We start from the raw sequence: 19147 nt of genomic DNA, 5'->3' as shown, positions 1-19147 counted from the left end.
CGGGGTCCTGCCTGCTATTCCCTCTTATAAGAAGTAGGAAACACTTCGTACCAGTTTAACTGAGCATGGTGAACATAAAGTAGATCTGTCAAATGGTCCGGGTCGACCCACGAATCGGCCCGCATAATCCATTGAAATTGATCTTTTAACTGGCCCATGACCTACGAAATCCTAACCGGACCAACCCATTAATTTAAGGGGTCTAGGCCAGGCTATAATATTTTGACCCACTGAACCGAACCAGACCTCGAACCGGTAGCTGACCCACAGGTCAACCGGCCCGGACCAACTCACATATATATATATATATATATATTCAGATAAGTGATAAAAATTTGAATCCAAACATTGAAGAAAGAATATAGTACCAGCCACTATGAGGCGTCTTGTCGAAATAGTCAAATTTCACATGTATTAGACTATTAGTTATAGAAATAGTCGAATTCCATATGTTTCTCAAGTTTTAATGTTAATAAAGTATGATTTTTCTTTCATTTTTATTCTAATTGACTTCAATGACATGTAGTAATTTCAAGTTCGTATATACGTATAAAGTTTAGATTTTTTATCACTTATTAGTTTTTAACTTTTTTTTAATTAAATTGGATTCAGCCCATTAGGGTCCGAGTTAAGAAATTACGGGTTACGGGTCCGAGTCGGATCAATATGATTTGATTGGTGGGTCTAATCCGGACCGACTCCAATAGAAAGTGAATCGGAGTGGCCCAATTAAGGACCCATGAGCCAAGAGTCAAAGGGTTCGAGTTCGGATTTGGGTCGGGTCAACCCATTTAACAGGTCTAACATAAAGGAGTAAAGAGATTTTATGAAGAATAAGAGCTATGAAATTTAAGTAAAGACTTACGATGCATCCATTCAAATGTGTAAAACCGAGACCATCAACTCTAGCTGCTTCAGAATAGCCAGCTCCCAAGTCGGCACAGCTAGCTTGGAGAAAGAGGGTTCAATTGAATCCCCTGTGTGCTGAAAAGTTATTCTATGCAAATAGGGTTAAAATTAATTTTTTGGGTTATATATAAGTTGTTGAATCCTTTTGACACGATGAACATTTCTAGTAAAGTAACAAAAGGGGGTTCGAAAATTGCTTTAAATTATTGATTCATATTCTATGTGTTTGAATTTCTTTGTGTTAAACACCTGTTTGACCATAGATTTTTTTTTTTTTTTTTTTTTTTTTTGGAAAACACTCAGTTTTTGAACAAATTTTGATTTTTTTTTCAAGTTCCCAAAATCTGGTTTAGGACCGTTTTTTGGTGAATTGTTTTCCACTCACAAAATTTCAAGTTTTTTTCTAAATAAAATAATGTCTAAACACAATTTCAACTTTCAAAAATTATTTTTCAACACAATTTTAATTTTTGTTTTCAAGTTTCAACCAAATTTATATCCAAGCCCCAGCTAAATCTTGGTTCCACTGCCCAAGTCTTCTGCATTATAGCCTCGTTTTCATAAAACTCATGCTTAACCTAGCCTATTACCTTGAAGTCTAGCAACTTCCTCTCTCATTTTAAAATAACTATTACTCCTAGTATTAACTAGAGAGTGAAACAATTCTTTTCATTTTTCATTACATTTTTAGTATCGTCATGACAAATATATTCCTATAAGTTTCTTTATCATTTTTCATACATTTTAAATATCTTTTAAGACTAATATGTTCCTATGGTACACCTAAAAAATTCAATGTGTCAATTTATCTTTGAAAAATTGTCGAATTGGTAAATGAATACTTAGTTTATACAAGTTCAACAACTTCTAGCTAGTTACATTTATTTAACAATCAATTATTCTTTCAAACTAATTTTTAATTGTTATTTCATTTTTCATTAATTACCCCCCCCCCCCCCCCCAAAAAAATGAAGCTATTAGCAGCAATACTAATATACAGTACAATTAAAAAACTAGCATCAATAATGGTATTTCTACCGGAAAATAATCAGAAGGCAAAATTTAATGGGCCCAACGGAAGGGCTGATTAGACCCAACTGAATGAGGAAAATTTACCGTAATGTACATGCGGCCAACAGGTATATACGTTTTATGTCTTTAGGGTATACAATTCACAAGCAGTATACAATAACGTACAAGTCAACAATAACAACAAACCCAATGGAATCCCACAAGTGGGGTCTGGGAAGGGTAATATCTACGCAGACCTTACCCCTACCATGCGGAGGTAGAGAGGCTGATTCCGAAATACACTCAGCATGTTTTGCAACGTGATTCTACTGTTTTTATTGTTGTGCAACGTGCAAAACTATGTTGTGCCATTTTCTAAGGGGAGAATTATGTAAATGGGTAGGGGTGTATAATTTTGGAAATCTTACAAAAATGTTCCAAATAAGTTCCAACTTATCAACCTCTAGTCATCAATCAATCTCCTTTTATATTTTTAAGCGTGATCAGCAACATTAAATGCAAGACGGAAAGAAAATTTCATGGATGAGGTAACAAACAAGGTGATGAAATACAAAAAATATATATATATACAAGATTCCAAAAATCTTGGCAAAAAAGGACCTTTTTCAATGGGTATGGTTGAAATTCATTGAAAACATATAGATGAGTCATTATACAAATTTTGAGAAAGATTGGAGGTGATTTGAACTGATTTGGTATCAAAATTCGTAGTTAAAATCGAGTTCAAAAAATTCATCTGCGATACATGTATAAGACACACAAGTATACATGGATATACATGTGATACACTTTTTAATACAAATATGATACTTATTATGTGATACACATATCATGTTTTTCATGTTCATCTCTTATTTCGAATTTTCAATTCAAACTATACCTATTTAACGGGCTGGGTTGACCCGGTTCCGGAGCGGCCCAAACCGGTATTAAATCGGACCGGCTCGGGCCGGTGATAGGGGCCGGGTAGGGCTGGGTTTGGGGGGTAAGGGGTTGGGATGTTTATATTTTTCTTACCGGTTAACCAGACCGGTCAAACCCGGTCAAGAAAAATCACTGTTGAACCGGTTAACCGGACTGAACTGGACCGGTTCAATGGCTATTTTTTGATTTTATTTTTATTTTTTTAAATTTATTTGACCGTTGCCCAACAAATATTTTTCAAGAATAGCCCTTTTTGGGCAATTTTTTTAAAAAAATAACACTTTAGTAATTACTAATTTAGCCCTTTAAAAAACTATAAATACGCCCCCCTCTTCTTTATTTCTTCACTCATCTCTCATATATCAAACTCAAATTCCCAATTGTCATTCTCTCATTCTTCACCTAAATTGCAATAAACTATTTGACTCTCATTTTTTTTGGAATTTAATTTATCGTATTATTTAAATTTTGAACCTTGAACTTTGAACAATTGACGTTTCTTCGTGGTAATATTGGAGTTGCGAAAATCATCAAGTGTTCAACTGTTGCATCAAATAGTACATTTAGTCAAGCAAGACAACAACTAAGAGACATCCGTCACTCATTGGGAAGCAATGTTTTGGAAGTTTTAGTATGTTTCAGAGATTGGATTAGATCAGAACGAAGAAATCAGGGACGTGAAGATGTTGATGAATCAGAAGACGAGGAACTTGGAGATATATTAACACACGGTCACCGATCTGAATTTAACACTCCAGAAAATGGTCAAGAAGTTTATATTGATTATGAAGAACTTACTAAGGCAATGCAAAACCTTTGAAGTTATGGATTTATATTTAATAATTAAACTTTAAATTTACTCCTTTTTCATTAATTTAGTTGTTGCTAAATATAAAATTTAATTTGCAAGTTTGAAATAAAAAAAGAAATTGCAAATTATAAGTTATTTTTTCATCTTCATTGTATTATATTATCTTAAATTCTTAATGAAATATTCAAGTATAAGGATTTTAAAGCTTTTGCATCCTTTATTCAAACACTCTTTTTATAAGATTATTTTTTTGTTTTATATTTTTACTTTATCTTAATATAAATTATGGTAGTTATACAAAATACAAAAAAAAAACCGGCCCAGACCTGCCCCTTTGGCCCGTAACCGTTCTGGTTCATTAAATCACTGGATGGGCCCGAACCCGGTAAAACCGATTGGGAAAAACCAGTACCAGCCCGGATTGGTGACCGACCGGTCATATTTTTCTTCAACCCGGACCAGACCGGCCCGACCCTCTATCACCTTTAATTCAAACCACTTCAAAACTCTGTCAAATCATCCCAAAACTGAGATTCAAACTCCTTAAGATGTACCCAATCTATTCTAATAACACCCACTTAAAAGAAAGCAAAAATTTGACCTTTTTTTTGCTACAATAGCTAATTGACTAATATTAGTAATATTTTATAAATTGGACAATTTTTGTAATAAGCTACTTATAAATGGACATAGCTGGTAGCTTCCCTATAATTTTCTTCCTCCGCGTGGCTAATCATGTAAAAGTCCATAATAATCACAGAGCAAAACTTGATGGGCCAAATTCAGAGGCCCAAACCCAACAATAAATCCATCTTATCCATAACCCGAAAACCCGGTCAAAAACTGGATCCACTTCACTGTCCTCTATAAGAGCTTGCCAAAGGCCTGTGACCCACCCTTAGGGTTGGTTCGATAGACTTTTTCTACACACTACTACAAACTTATAAGTGATCTAGGAGAAAAAAGATGGCAATGAAATCTGTCGTTTCACGCCCTGGACTCCGTCGTTTAATGGAAACCAGCAGCGTAGCTCAGCGATCATCCATTTCAGGCCTTCGCTATTTCAGTGACGGCAAAGGTCGTGTCCTCGGCGAAGAAGAACGTGCTCAAGAGACCATTTATATTCAGGTACTCATATTTTCCCTGTTTTCTTTTTCATTTTTCGTAATATATGTGCTTTTTATTGTCATTTACTATTTGATGGATTGTGCTAGAAAAATAGAGTGAAATGGATATAGATGATTTATATAGTTGACCCAAAAATAGGCGGATCTAATCATTCATAGACAGAATTGAATACTTTCAGCTCGAACCTGATATTTATGTGTATGCGCGAGCATATGTATGTGTATACTCATGAGAGTGTAAAACAATTACTATAGATTATAGACATACATACATATATCATATATGTATATTATTTGTGTGTAAGATAAGTACTCCGTACTATAACTAATAGATTGTACTAATTCGAAATGCATGAACTCTAAGTTTTGAATTGCATTGACCAGTGCTATTAAAAGCCACCGATTCTGAAGCGATGAAATGCAAAGCAACAGGTTATTGCTTCATAGGTAAAGCCATCCTCTTCAGGGAAATCTGCTCTTTAAACAATGACAGGGAATTTATCCTATCAAAAAGCAGTCGGCTCTTTGAATCTCAACTTTGAGAAGTTTGATTAATATCAACATTATTGAATTGGATGCTAAGATTAGTTGTTTTAATCGTATATTGATTCTTATAGTACTAAATTCATATATGTTTAGTAGTTACTTATTTTTACTTTTCTATAATTATAAGCTTTACTTCAATGAAGCAAGTGCTTCACTTCTTGATTTTTGCTTCAAACCCCTAAGACCTTGTCGTTTTTTAGCTTTTCGCTTTTAAAGACATTGGTATTGTTTCCAAATAGTTGGGCTTGGAGAGAATTTGATTGATTTGTTCTCTTTTGAAATATGATGTAAGTTCGTGCTAGGTTATTCATGTTTTTTTTGTGTGAATAGAAAATGGAAAGGGAGAGGTTGGAGAAGGCAAAGCAGAAGGCAGAGCGAGAGAAAGCTGAGAAAGAGAAGGCTGATAAGGTTTGGATCCTTCTTTATTCTTTTCTCTTGTTTATATTACAGTGATACATATACTCGGTATGCCGTTCTACTATGTTGTTTCTTATATGTCTTGTTTTTTGCTACTATCTTAGATTTTAGCTACAGCTGGAATTGTTTTTTTTAATGTAAATGGAAAATTGCATATTTTAGTTCTCTTAGGGCGAGAATTTCCTTAGGATGCTTGAAATTTATTTCCCTCATTTTGTGACCAAGCAAAAAGAAGATTACCCTCTCCATTTGGTATATATCAGTTTGGGTGTCTCTGTTTGGCTGTGCTTAAATATTGAATGTTTTTCCTTTATCAAAATATTATAGATTAAATTGGGGAAATAGTTATTCCGATAAGGCATCCAATTTTTACTCCATTAGACTTCCTCCCACCAGCTTGTAAATAATATGTCACCCTTTTTATCAAAGCTGCCACTACTCTGCAACCATTTACTCCAATCCACCTTCCACTACAATTATAAGTAAAGCTTTCACTCAAAACAAGAGCCTCTAGAAAATGCGTTTTCTTCTTTTTAGTAAAACATTGCACAATTGAGGAAGAAAATTGCAAGTAACAGTGGAAAAGAGAGCCATTTTAGGTTCTTACATTACTGTACTAATCTTTCTTAAACTCTCACTGGTAAAGTTTTGAACTAGGTGTAGCATGGATGGGAATTGCAATATGGGTGAGTCTGACATATATATTTTGAATGCCTGCAAATCTCAAACGTGTTGTTATCTGATTGCTTACAAGTCCCCCATCCTTACCCATTCTACACAACAAAAAGATATGAAACTGAATTGTTGGATATTAGCTTCGGGAATGTGGTATTTTAGGAAAGAATATAGTGAAGGGGAGAAGGGAATTATCAGAGGGTTTGGGGGCTTAAAACTGCTCAGTTTCATAATCCTTTTCGTTTGTTTCATATGTAAAGCCTTTTCATAAACGAAGCTATTTTTACTGTTCTCACCACTCACACTGCCATCCTTGATTGCACATTTATTTCTTCAATCTCATTTTTAGTTAGAGAAAACAAAAATAATTGAATTTTGTGAGATACATGTGCGGAATTGATGGTTTGTCTAGCTACAAATATATGCATGGGTCTTCTATTAAATTGTTAGTCTATGTGTGTATGTGATTGTACTGGAGCCTTTTCCTAACCCCCTTAGTTTTTATTTTCTTTTAGCAGAAGGCTGAAGAAGAGGGTCACAAGAGCTGAAGTCTAGGTTCGCCTGAACTGACTTGTCAAAACTCTTGCTTTCAAGTACCTTTGACAAATAAACGGATAACGACTCTGTGTTGCTCTTGATAATGCTCGTGCTTGTACAAAGTATTTCGGTAGTTTGTTGTTATCCTCCATGCTTGTCATCCTTGAAGTTTTCTGTGTGGCTGTAAAACACGCGTTGTTCAAGAATCAATATCATCTTGATTTTGACCAGTTTGGTTATGTTGCATCGCATTTTTAGTCTTTTAGCACATGGTGAGTTATGTGTAAACTCGCTGCTCATGAAATCATGTGAATTGATAGCGAGGCGTGCCTGTTAATAGTGATTTCAATGTGCATAATGATGTCCTTACTGGGTCTGCCTAGGGAGAATCAGGATTAGTTGGGACAATGATTCCCAGACAAACTATAGGATGCAAGAAGAAAAGGTAAACTATGATGTGGTTATTGCTCTTAATGTTTGTCTCTAAATAATACTCCCTTTGTCAAACAAAATAAAGATACTCATCCGTAATCTCAAAGGCGAAATATAATTACGCTAACCCTTGAAAATAATCAAGTGATAATTATCCGAGTCCAAAAGCATCTAGGTCCTTCAGTAGAATTCAGAATAATCATCATTAGAAAGAAATAACAACTTGCAATTCAGTGCATGTTACCGTATCATTCGTAAGTTTCGATTCTTAAAAGTTATGATTCCAAGATAGAGAAGCTAGTATTGCAGAAACTTGTCTAGCCTTGCTAAAATGTATTTAAAAGATTTGATCATATAATGTAAAGAGCATACAATCTTACTGGTGCTATTATCCCGTTTATGTTGCCTTAAGAAATGCAGGCACAAAAGGTTGACTATTTCAGAATTTCAACAAAGTTTCTGTCAAATATTATCTTGGCAACAAGAAAGAGAGAATATTGAATGTTCCTGATATTACTCATATTTTATGTACAGCTCTAACCATTTTCCAGGTTCATTTACCCGCTCTGTAGCCTAGAGGCGGAAAAATAGCACAAAAACAAAACACCAAACTACCATAAAGATACAGACTAGTAACACAAGACAGCAAGAACCATGGTATAAATTCGTCATCACAATTAAGGCAACCCAAAAAAAATAATTTGAACGCCATTCTGTTCTTCAACCATTTGCGATTCATTTCATTAACTGTTCTCCCCGTGAGTACACCCATTCTGCTCACATCAGAAAAAAAGAAACCATTCTTAAGCTCCTGGACTAACTAAAATCAAATGTCAATCAACTAGAGAAAATTAAACTTTACAAGTTCGAAATTTTGATTGCAGGTGACCCTTCTATTTACAGGTATGAGTGTTCTGTTTCCTAAATTTTACCTCTACATGGTAAAGTTGCCTCTTTGAGTTTGAAAGCTGCTTTGAGGAGGCACTGGGTTGGTATCCACTGCAGTTGTAATATCATGGATGCTGGACCTTTTTCGTTCTTTCTTCATTGCCTGCTGTCTAATGAAGTATTTTTGAGCATGACTTGCCACTTGTGTTGGCGTCCTTGTTACCACTACGTTTCTTGAAATGCTTCTCCAGTCACCCTTCCCGTATTTCTCCAGCCCAATAAGGAATAACCTATGCAAGAATATTAGGATTTTTGGTCACATAACAGTCATAGAACAGCAATGCTAATACAATTAGATATAACACCACTAATATTTCAATTCTATCTATAAATACTCTAGAGATACGCGCTAATCGGCCATCCAATTGCAAGGGCAAGAATCTATCAAAAACATTTCTAAGTTCATAGTTGCAAGCACCAAATTCACCATACCACAAGCACAATCAAACAGCCCTTCTGAATTTATTGAAAGATCTAAATAGTGAACAATGAAAACTGCGTCTATCAAAATAGTCATTTTACTCTCACGAAGATTAGGAGGCCAACTGTCTCAATCTGAAAAAATAGTCCCACACCTTCTCCCAGATTGAAAATCCCCATTTTGCTGAATGAACTGTGGCGGATGTAGAGCACAAGTACTGGGTTCAGACACGGAATATAAATATATATGTGAAAAGTCACTAGAATTTTAACAAAGCGTGAACCCATCAAATTAAAATCCTTGATCAGCCTCTGCGCATGAATGATACGTTTTCAATGTAGTTACAGACAAGAAAACCATTGCATATATGCTGGATCACAGAAACAACAACAACAACAACAACAACCCAGTATAATCCCACTAGTGGGGTCTGGGGAGGGTAGTTTGTAAGCAGACCTTACCCTTACCCTGGGGGTAGAGAGGCTGTTTCCGATAGACCCTCGGCTCCCTCCCTCCAAGAACTCCCTACCTTGCTCTTGGGGTGACTCGAACTCACAACCTCTTGGTTGGAAGTGGAGGGTGCTCACCACACGGAAAGAAACTTCTAAATTATCTGAGTTTACCGGTACAGAGAAAAAAATAATAATTTATGAATAAGACTACTCTTAGGATGTGTGTGGTATGAAGAAAAATGTTTTCCAACTTTCCATGTTTGCTTGGTTTATATATTTTGAAAAGTAATTTCCTCATGAACTCATCGGAGGAAAATGACTTCCCTATCAAAAGAAGAAAAAATATTTTTAAAAACTCTTTCTCAAACTTCCGCACCCTCACCCTCACCCTTACCCTCACCCTCACTCCCATTCCCACCTGCCTCCCCCCGCATAAGAGTAAACCCGCCCAGCCCAGCCCAGCCCAGCCCCACACCGTCCTAACATCGCCACCGATACTCTGATCCCTAGACCCCGACCGACCATCCTCCCCGCCCTTACCTATTTCGTCTCATATAGTATTTGCCTATACTTTTCTCACGAAAACATTTTCCTTCATACCAAACACACCCTTAGGCAGATACTTTTCTCTGCCTTTTAACTAAGATCAAGTGTAGATGATTACTCTTAAGGCAGCAAAGTGAACCAGAAATTACATTTTTCCTTCTTTTTTTTTTCTGAGTAAAATAAAATCCCTTTTCTTTTCCACTGATCAAAGCAGAAAGCATAACTTTTAAGTGATCTGATGGTGTAAAGAAACTCAACAAACCGTCAATGTGTAAAACTTAAACTGGTACTGTTATTATATATCACCCACAATTTCAGAAATGATAAAGAACCACCTGAATATGTGATAAACAAAACCCAAAATACCAAATTCACGAAGATTTTTTAATAGCACTCCCATATTATCCAACAATTAAAACAAGAAAAATTCACGAGAAGATATTTAAACCAAAAATGCACATAAGGGGGAATGTAAAAAATACCGGTGTTCTTCTTCGGTCCAAGGGGTACCCTTCTTCCTCTCAATTTCAATGTTCTTCTTGTTTGATTCAACCGGATCATCCGTATAGGCCGGGAGTTCGATCCGACCCGAATCAATTTCCAATAGATCGTGAACGAGGTCATCGTAATGAGCGATTATATCCTCGGTTGTTTTTCCGGGTACATGATCGGCGATTAATTGCCACCGATCGGCGATGTTTTCGGGGTACAAAACCAGGGCGTGTTCGAATAGCTTGTCCTCGTCCCTCGTCCATTTCGACATTGAATTGAATTATTCGTCGCCGTTTGAATCGCGCACTCGGGATTTAAAGAAGGTTTTTGGTAATTGAAGGAATGACCTATTACATTACAGAGAGAAGGAGAGTTGAGGAAAATGTGGTTTTCTTTAAACCGGTCATTGGGTTTTTTCGATTTTATTGATTTTTTCGGGTCTTTTAAAATAAAATCTTTAAATATTTTTTTAATCCTAGTAAGATACAATTTATAAGATATTTCTAAAAAAAAAAAGAGATGAGTCATGAAATTATACTAAAATATAGTATTGTATACGGTCGGAATCGAGCTCACGACATGGCAGGTTAGGCTCGGAACATGATAACCAAAGACTGAAGATCGACGCCGAGTCCCACCGAGCTAGAACCCAGGGTCACAACGCCTGTCTTCGAGAACATTAAGTCCGTAATCTCGGAGTCGACTTTAGCCCCGATCGAGCTCGAAGAAACATTGTTAGCATAACCAATAGAAGACCGAAATATCTGTGACCGATCGGATATTACGGCGGTAATCTTAGCACGAATCAATAAGTAACCAGCAATCAACGAATCAAGAGATCTTTTACCTTTTATAGAATTGTAACTAAAGTATGACTCTTCTACTATATAAAGGGGTTCTGATGATTCATTGGGTACATTATAACACGTATCCCAAAGCAATACATTATTACTCTATTTAAGTTCTTACTACTCTATTTGAAGCTCTCATTTCTTCTGTCTTGATATTGATCGAGATACTTGGGTTGAGGGTGATTAATTCCCCGGGACTAATACTGTTCAGTTTGCATTTACTTTTTCATTACTTATTTCAATTGCAATCTAATTTGTCGTTTTGTATCAAGTTAAATCACGTGTCCTTAAAGCCACTTACAAATTCAATTGTTATCCGATTTTGAGGGTAAAAAGTTTGGCGCCCATCGTGGGGCTAAGGATAATAGTGGTTATTTGGTACAAATCTCCATAACATACACTACTTTACACTTGTTCTTTGAAGTGTCTTTAATTTCAGGTTAGAGCACAAAATGCCAAACTCTCAATCAGCAGCACCCCTACATGTGGACAACGAGTTAGGCCATCAAGGTGAAAATAACAACATAGCGCCCTATCACGACCCAAAATCCTAACATGTCGTGATGGCGCCTATCTCGATACTAGGCAAGCCGATAATCTCGATAAACCACAATTTCTCTTAAGTTTGAAAATACAATAATTTAATACAATACAAAATCCCACAAATACTGACACAAACACTCCCCAAAACCTGGTGTCACTGAGTACATGTGCATCTAATATGAATACAGTTTGGAAAATACGGTCTATAATAGTCTGAGACCAAATACAGTAAACAAGGAGATAGAGAAGGAGAGACAAGGCTTGCGGAACACGACAACTACCTCAAAATCTTCTGAAAATCTACTGCACGAAATGATCAACACCCGCTATGTCCGGGAATACCTGGATCTGCATATGAAGTGCAGGGTGTAGTATGAGTACAACCAACTCAGCAAGTAGCAATAATAACTAAGGAAATGAAGATAATGACGAGCTACACAATTATAGTTCACTTTCAGTAATTCCAGCAAAGAATAGACATGCTTTCAAATCCAGCAGTTTAAGTCAAATCAATTTTATACAGTTCAAGTTCATGTAATTCGGATATAAAATCTTTCAGAGATTTTACAACAATGACAGATAGCATCCAAGTGCAACAACAAAGGCAAAGCAAGTATAACCTCTCAGGCAACAATCACTCAACTCATCACAACAGCTCAATCACTCGGCTCTCAGCCCTCAGCACTCACACTCAATGGGTACCCGTGCTCACTAGGGGTGTATAGACTCCAGAGGGGCTCCTACAGCCCAAGTACTATAATCTGCACGGACAACTCACGTGTTGCACGGACAACTCACGTGCTATAGTAGAATATATGGATCCTCACGACCAACTCACGTGCTGCACGGCCAACTCACGTGCTATAGTATAATATAAGGATCCGCACGGACAACTCACGTGCTATAATAATATATCTCACAATCAAGCCCTCGGCCTGACTCAGTCATAAATCTCTTCAGTCTCTAGGGCTCTCAGAAATCATGAAAATCATCCCAAACAACAATGATATGATGCATCAATAATGAACAATAGAGACCGAGATAAAATAATCAAGTAAACTGTGACTGAGTACAAACAACAATTAAACAAATAGTTCAACATGTACACGACCTCTGTGGGTCCCAACAGTACCAACATATAGCCTAAACATGGTTTTTAGTCAAATTTTCACAACACATAGAGAACACATAACTAACAACAAGTTATTCAACTTTATAGTCACACGGGACAAATCAAGTCACAATCCCCTCGGTGCATGCCCACACGCCCGTCACCTAGTATGTGCGTCACCTCCAAAGTTATCACATGATACCAAATTTCGGGGTTTCATACCCTCAGGGCCAGATTTAAAACTGTTACTTACCTCAGACCGTGAAATTCTTATTCTGCTAAGCCCTTGCCTTGTGAATTGGCCTCCAAACGACTCGAATCTAGTCACAAATAATTCGTTTCAGTCAATAAAATTTATTGAAATTAATTCCATAAGAAAATACAATTTTTCCATAAAAATCCGAATTTTAGCTCAAAAATTGCCCGTGGGGCCCACGTCTCGAAACCCGAAAAAAGTTACAAAATTCGAAAGCCAATTCAACAACGAGTCTACCCATATCAATTTTACCAAAATGCGACCTCAACTCAACCCTCAAATCTACAAATCTTATTTCCAAATTTCTAAATTCCAATCTCTGATTTACACCTCAAAATCATGTAATCCAGTCGGATTATTCCATGATAGTTCAATATTATGGAGTAGAAATGATCACAAGGGACTTACCTTAAGTTTTCCTTGAAAATATATCAAAAATCGCATCTCCTCAAGCTCCAATTTGTCAAAAATGGCGAATGGGACGAAGTCCCTGCTTTATAATTCTGTCGAGACAGCCTCGATCTTGACCTTCGATCGAGGTCCTCGATCCTAGGTCTCGATTCTAACCCTCGATCCTGGCCCTCGATCATGGCCCTCAACCCCGGCCCTCGATCATGTCTTCGACCCTGCCTTCGATCGTGGCCCTCGACCCTGGGCTCGATCATGGCTTGATTTTGGGCTCGAATCTGAGCTCGAATCTGGCAGAAGAAATTTCCAGTAGAAGGAAATTGCAGTAGCTGTTGTAGTTCAATTTTTGATCCGTTAACCATCAGAAACTCACCCGAGGCCCTCGGGATCTCAACCAAATATACCAACTAGTCCTAAAATAGCATACGAACTTAGCCGAATCTTCAAATCACATCCAATAACGCTAAAACCACGAATCATACCCCAATTCAAGACTAATGAATTTTAAAATTTCAAGTTTTCACAAACAACGTCGGAACCCATCAAATCACGTTCGATTAATCTCAAATTTTGCACACAAGTCATAAATGACATAACAGAGGTATTTCAATTTTTAGAATCAGATTTCGACCCCGATATCAAAAAGTCAACCCCCAGTCAAACTTCCCAAAAATTCAACTTTCAACATTTCAAGCCTAATTCCACTACGGACCTCCAAATAATTTTTCAGACACGCTCCTAAGTCCAAAATCATCATACAAAGCTATTGGAATTATCACAATTCGAATTCGAGTTTGTTTACACATAGGTCCATATCCGGTCAACTTTTCTAACTTAAATTTTCAATTATGAGACTAAGTGTCTCATTTCACCCCGAATTCCTTCCGGACCCGAACCAACTAACCCGATAAGTCATAAATTAATTATAAGGCATATATTGAGCTGTAAATGGGGGAACGAGGTTATAATATTCAAAATGACCGGCCGGGTCGTTACAATATCCCCCTCTTAAACAAACGTTCATCCTCGAACGAGTTTAGAATAATACATGGAGTCTCAAATAAGTGTGGATATTTGCTCCACATCTCCTGCTTAACCTCCCAAGTAGTTTCTCCGACTGGCTGGCCTCTCCACTGCACCTTCACTGTTGCTATGCTCTTTGACCTCAGTTTTCTAACCTGCCGGTCTAAAATAGCCACTGGCTCCACATCGTAAGTCAAATTACCGCCCAGCTGTACCGTACTGAAATACAGAATATGAGACGGATCCCCGACATACTTTCTGAGCATGGATACATGGAACACTGGATGAACACCTGATAAACTTGGTGGCAAAGCAAGTTCATAAGCCACACCTCCAATTTTCTTAAGTATCTCAAAAGGCCCAATATACCGAGGGCTCAACTTGCCTTTCTTCCCGAACCTCAACACACCCTTCATGGGTGAAATCTTGAGCAGAACCTTCTCCCCAACCATGTAAGTAACATCGTGGACCTTCCTGTCAGCATAACTCTTCTGCCTAGACTACGCCATGCGAAGCCGTTCCTGAATCACTTTGATCTTCTCTAAAGCATCCTGAACCAAATAAGTACCCAATATTCTAACCTCACCCGGCTCGAGCTAACCCACTGGAGACCGACACCGCCTCCAATATAAAGCTTCATACGGAGCCATCTGAATACTCGACTGGTAGTTGTTATTGTAAGCAAACTCCGCGAGTGGCAGGAATTGATCCCAAGAACCCCCAAAATCAATGACACAAGCACGTAGCATATCCTCTAATATCTGAATAGTGCGCTAGGACTGTCCGTCTGTCTGAGGGTGAAATGTTGTACTCAACTGAACCTGTGTGCCCAATTCTCGCTGCACGGCTCTCCAAAACTGTGATGTAAACTGCGTGTCCCGATCTGAAAAAATGGACACTGGCACACTGTGTAGGCGAACAATCTCGCGAATATAAATGTGATGACCCAAAAAGTCATCTTATGTTTTAGAACTCAAATCTGCGCTCTTAAGCCGTAAAAAATTTTATTTTTACCCTTCTCGATTTGCGTGCGTAGTCCGGGCAGGTTTCCAGAAGGCTTTTATGTTGAAAACTAATGAAAATAAGAATTTTTTCCTTAAATGTTGATTTTAGTTGACTTCGGTCAATATTTTTGGTAAATGGGCCCGGATCCATGCTTTGACGGTCTCGGTAGGTCCGTATCGAATTATGGGACATGGGCGTATGCCCGGAATTGAGTTCGGAGGTCTCTAGCTTGAGTTATGAATTTTTGATGAAAATTAAAAGTTTGGAAATTATTTGTTTTTAAGAATTAATTGATATTTGGCATTGTTAGTATTGGGTCCGTATTTTGGTTTCGGGGCCCGGTACAGGTTCATTATGATATTTAAGACTTGTCTGTGAAATTTGGTGAGAAATAGAGTTGATTTGACGTGATTCGGACGTCCAGTTGAGAAGATATGAGTTTTAAAGTGTTCTTGAGAATTTCATTTGATTTGGTGCTAAATTCGTAGTTCTAGATATTATTTTGGCGATTTGATCGAGCAAGCATGTCCGTATGATATTTTTAGACTTGTGGGCATGTTCGGTTTGGAGCCCCGAGGGCTCGGATGAGTTTCGGATAGGCTACGGAGTGAGATTTAGCTTGGAAAGCACTGCTGGTGCATCTGATATTATTGTAGGCCTCTTATCTCGCATTTGCGAGATCAGGCATCACAATTGCGACCTCTAAGAGGTTCGCATTTGCGAGCTTCTCATAGCAAATGCGAAGAGAAGCTGGGCCAATAGTTTTCGCAATTGCGAGTTTTCTTTCGCAATTGCGAAGGGAGTCGGGTAAGGGCAGTGATCGCAAATGCGGCAAATGCGATCATTTAGTCGCATTTGCGAAAATGGGCTGGGACTGGGATTCTCGCATTTGCGAGATTTTCATCGCATTTGCGATGGTTCAATGTTCGCAATTGCGAACAAACGGTTCACATTTGCGAAGGCAGTAGAGATGCGAGGAGTTTGCATTTGCTATACATTTCTCGCATTTGCGGGCTTCACAATTGCGAAGCCCAGGTCGCAAATGCGACATCTACAGCTGATCAAAATGACTTTTGGACGGGAATTTTCATTCATTTTCCAAATTTTCAAGACTTAAAACACAAGAGGCAATTTTTTCAAAGACCATTTCTTCCCTAAATCATAGGTAAGTGATTCTAAACTGGTTTCTTTCAATCTTTCACTATATTTTACAAGATTTCAACCTAAAATCTAAGGTTTTCATGGTAGAATTAGGGGTTTTGGGTAGAAACTAGGGATTTTGAAATTTGGGGATTGAGACCTCGAGTTGAGGTCGGATTCCAAAACCAACTGTATATCCGGGCTCGAGGGAGAATGGGTATACGGATTTTGGTCCGAACCTCGAGTTTAGACCAAGCGGGCCCGGGGTCGATTTTTGACTTTTCTTGAGAAAACTTAGGAAAACTATAATTTTGCATTAAATTTGATTCCTTTAGCAATAATTGATGATATTAAACTAATTATGATTAGATACGAGTGGGTTGGAAGTGAATTCTAAAGGAAAAGCGATACTTGAGTAGTGAGTGGCTTGCGAAATTGAGGTAAGTATTGTGTCTAACTTTGGCTTGAGGGAATAGGTATTGTGTGAGTATTTGCTACGTGTTTTGTTGTTGAATACGATGTATAATTGAGGTGACAAACATCTATACGTTGTGGTCGAGTCATAGCATGTGAAATTCCATTCTTGCAAATTTATAGTCTTAAATCTTGTTATCCATGCTTATTGTTGTTGTTGAAATGTTGGGAGACTTGTATCCGATTCCACCAAGGTCTATAAAATTGTGAATATTGATTCGAGGTTGAGATGTTAAATTGTGAAAGTAATCATTGATGAAATATTGATTTCTTTGTGAGACTTCTCTCTATCCGTTGTTATTGATTCTGTGAATTGTGAGGAAGAGTGTATAGCACGAAGGGTGATTCCGTGCATGATTTATTTATATTGTGAGGAAGAATGTAAAGCCCGAAGGGTGATGCCGTGCATGATTTATATTTATTGTGAGTAAGAGTGTAAAGCACGAAGGGTGATGCCGTGCATGATTTATTTATATTGTGAGGAAGCGTGTAAAGCACGAAGGGTGATGTTGTGCATGATTTATTTATATTGTGAGGAAGAGAGTAAAAGCACGAAGGGTGATGCCGTGCAGTTTTCTTTGCTGTCTTAATTGCTCAATTCGTTTAAGGATTTCCGGTTTAATTATGTCTTTTCATTATTCTCACTCTTTATGTTGTATTCCCCCACTGTATGTTCCCCTCCCATTATTTCTGTATTATTTCTTTATTTACTGTTGTTGCCACTAGTATGAATATGTTGTTCAGGTTATATGTGGGTGTCTTGTCCTAGCCTCGTCACTACTTTGCCGAGGTTAGGCTCGACACTTACCAGTACATGGGGTCGGTTATACTGATGTTGCACTTTTCACTTTCTGTGCAGATTTTGATACCGGCTCAGGTTGATCAAGATTTGCTATTGGTCCGCTGTCGGGAGACTCAAGGTAGATCTGTTGGCGTTCACAGACCTTGAAGTCCCCGTCTATCTTTTATGTCCTACTGTTTTCTTTCATTCAGACAGTTGTATTTCTTTCTGGCTATTACTTGTAGTAAATTCTAGAATGCTCGTGAATTGTGACTCCAGATCTGGGTGGTAGTAGTTAATACAGTTTTATGATATTTTACACTTATTATATTTCATCTTAGTTAATTATTGTTAATTACTGAATGGAAATAAGGAATTGGTTAATGATGCTCTAACATTGGCTTACCTAGCAAGTGAAATGTTAGGCGCCATCACGGTCCCGTCATTGAGAAATTTTGGGTCGTGATAGTTGGTATCAGAGCACTAGGTTACATAGGTCTCACGAGTCACGAGCAAGCTTAGTAGAGTCTGAAGGATCAGTACGGAGACGTCTGTATTTATATTTCAGAGGCTATGGAGTTTAGGAACAATTTCACTTCTATTCTACTCTGTCGTGCGATTTCATTCTATCATTGACGATTGAACTTTTCTATTCTTGTTCTCTCGCAAATGGCGAAAACACGCACTGCGTCTACAACCGGGCATGAGCCAGAGCCCCAGTGATGTCACTATGACTAGTAGAAAAGGCCGAGGCCGAAGTCGCACTAGAGGCCGAGGTAGAAGTAGAGGTAGAGCTCAGTCTAGAGCTCGAGAAGCCGCACCTGTTGTAGAACCTTAGGTGGATCTTTAGGAGGAGGTTCCAGTTCAGAATGTACCAGTTGGACCAGTTCAGGTCCCGAAAGGGTTCATTGCTACCCCAGTACTTCAGGACGCTTTGGTCCGTTTGGTGGGCCTTATGGAGAGTGTGGCCCAGACTGGCGTATTTCCCATGGCACCAGCAGTCTCTCAGGCTGGAGGAGGAGCCCAGACTCCTACCACTCCCACTCCGGAGCAGATAGCTCCCCAGTATCAGGCTTCAGCAGCTCAGCCAATCGGATTAGTTCAGCTGGTTATTGCGGCATAAGTCGGAGATGGGCCAGCTATGTCTTTTGAGGCTTTATAGAGATTGGACAGGATTACCAAGCTCTTTCTTGTTCACTTTAGTGGTGCTCCTTCAGAGGACCCACAGGATTATCTTGAACGCTGCCACGAAGTGCTGCGGAACATGGGTATAGTTGAGACCAATG

General features: G+C 38.1%; 2 protein-coding genes across 3 annotated transcripts; one reads left to right on the top strand and one right to left on the bottom strand.

Moving 5' to 3' along the window:
• The first annotated feature begins 4563 nt into the window (after nt 1–4563).
• On the top strand, nt 4564–7208 carry LOC104089537 (uncharacterized protein At2g27730, mitochondrial-like). 2 transcript variants are annotated; one of them, XM_009594466.4, is made up of 3 exons: nt 4564–4804; nt 5680–5757; nt 6957–7208. In XM_009594466.4, exons 1-3 carry the CDS (start codon nt 4643–4645, stop codon nt 6987–6989), a joined length of 273 nt encoding a protein of 90 aa, XP_009592761.1. In that variant the 5' UTR covers nt 4564–4642; the 3' UTR covers nt 6990–7208. The 2 variants fall into 2 exon arrangements, with proteins under 2 accessions (XP_009592761.1, XP_009592762.1); XM_009594467.4 differs by having other exon boundaries at nt 4565–4804; nt 6960–7208.
• Nucleotides 7209–8043: 835 nt separating this feature from the next.
• LOC104089536 (transcription factor SRM1-like) lies at nt 8044–10670 on the bottom strand. The gene is made up of 3 exons (XM_009594465.4): nt 10260–10670; nt 8343–8588; nt 8044–8183 (listed from the first exon to the last, which is right to left on the bottom strand). Exons 1-2 carry the CDS (start codon nt 10538–10540, stop codon nt 8345–8347), a joined length of 525 nt encoding a protein of 174 aa, XP_009592760.1. The 5' UTR covers nt 10541–10670; the 3' UTR covers nt 8044–8183; nt 8343–8344.
• Nucleotides 10671–19147: the final 8477 nt, after the last annotated feature.

This window comes from Nicotiana tomentosiformis, chromosome 5, assembly GCF_000390325.3.
Source record: "Nicotiana tomentosiformis chromosome 5, ASM39032v3, whole genome shotgun sequence".
Classification (NCBI taxonomy): Eukaryota; Viridiplantae; Streptophyta; class Magnoliopsida; order Solanales; family Solanaceae; genus Nicotiana; species Nicotiana tomentosiformis.
The sequence above is the reverse complement of the archived record's forward strand: the minus strand, read 5'-3'. Positions and strand labels throughout refer to the sequence as shown.

Excerpts from the sequence above, each read along its gene's own strand:
- LOC104089536 (XM_009594465.4), bottom strand. The coding sequence starts at position 10,540 with ATGTCGAAATGGACGAGGGACGAGGACAAGCTATTCGAACACGCCCTG. Across the intron at positions 8,589-10,259 it reads TGGACCGAAGAAGAACACCG|GTTATTCCTTATTGGGCTGG; the intron begins GTATTTTTTACA and ends ATTCTTGCATAG.
- LOC104089537 (XM_009594466.4), top strand. The coding sequence starts at position 4,643 with ATGGCAATGAAATCTGTCGTTTCACGCCCTGGACTCCGTCGTTTAATG. Across the intron at positions 4,805-5,679 it reads AAGAGACCATTTATATTCAG|AAAATGGAAAGGGAGAGGTT; the intron begins GTACTCATATTT and ends TTGTGTGAATAG. Across the intron at positions 5,758-6,956 it reads AGAAAGAGAAGGCTGATAAG|CAGAAGGCTGAAGAAGAGGG; the intron begins GTTTGGATCCTT and ends ATTTTCTTTTAG.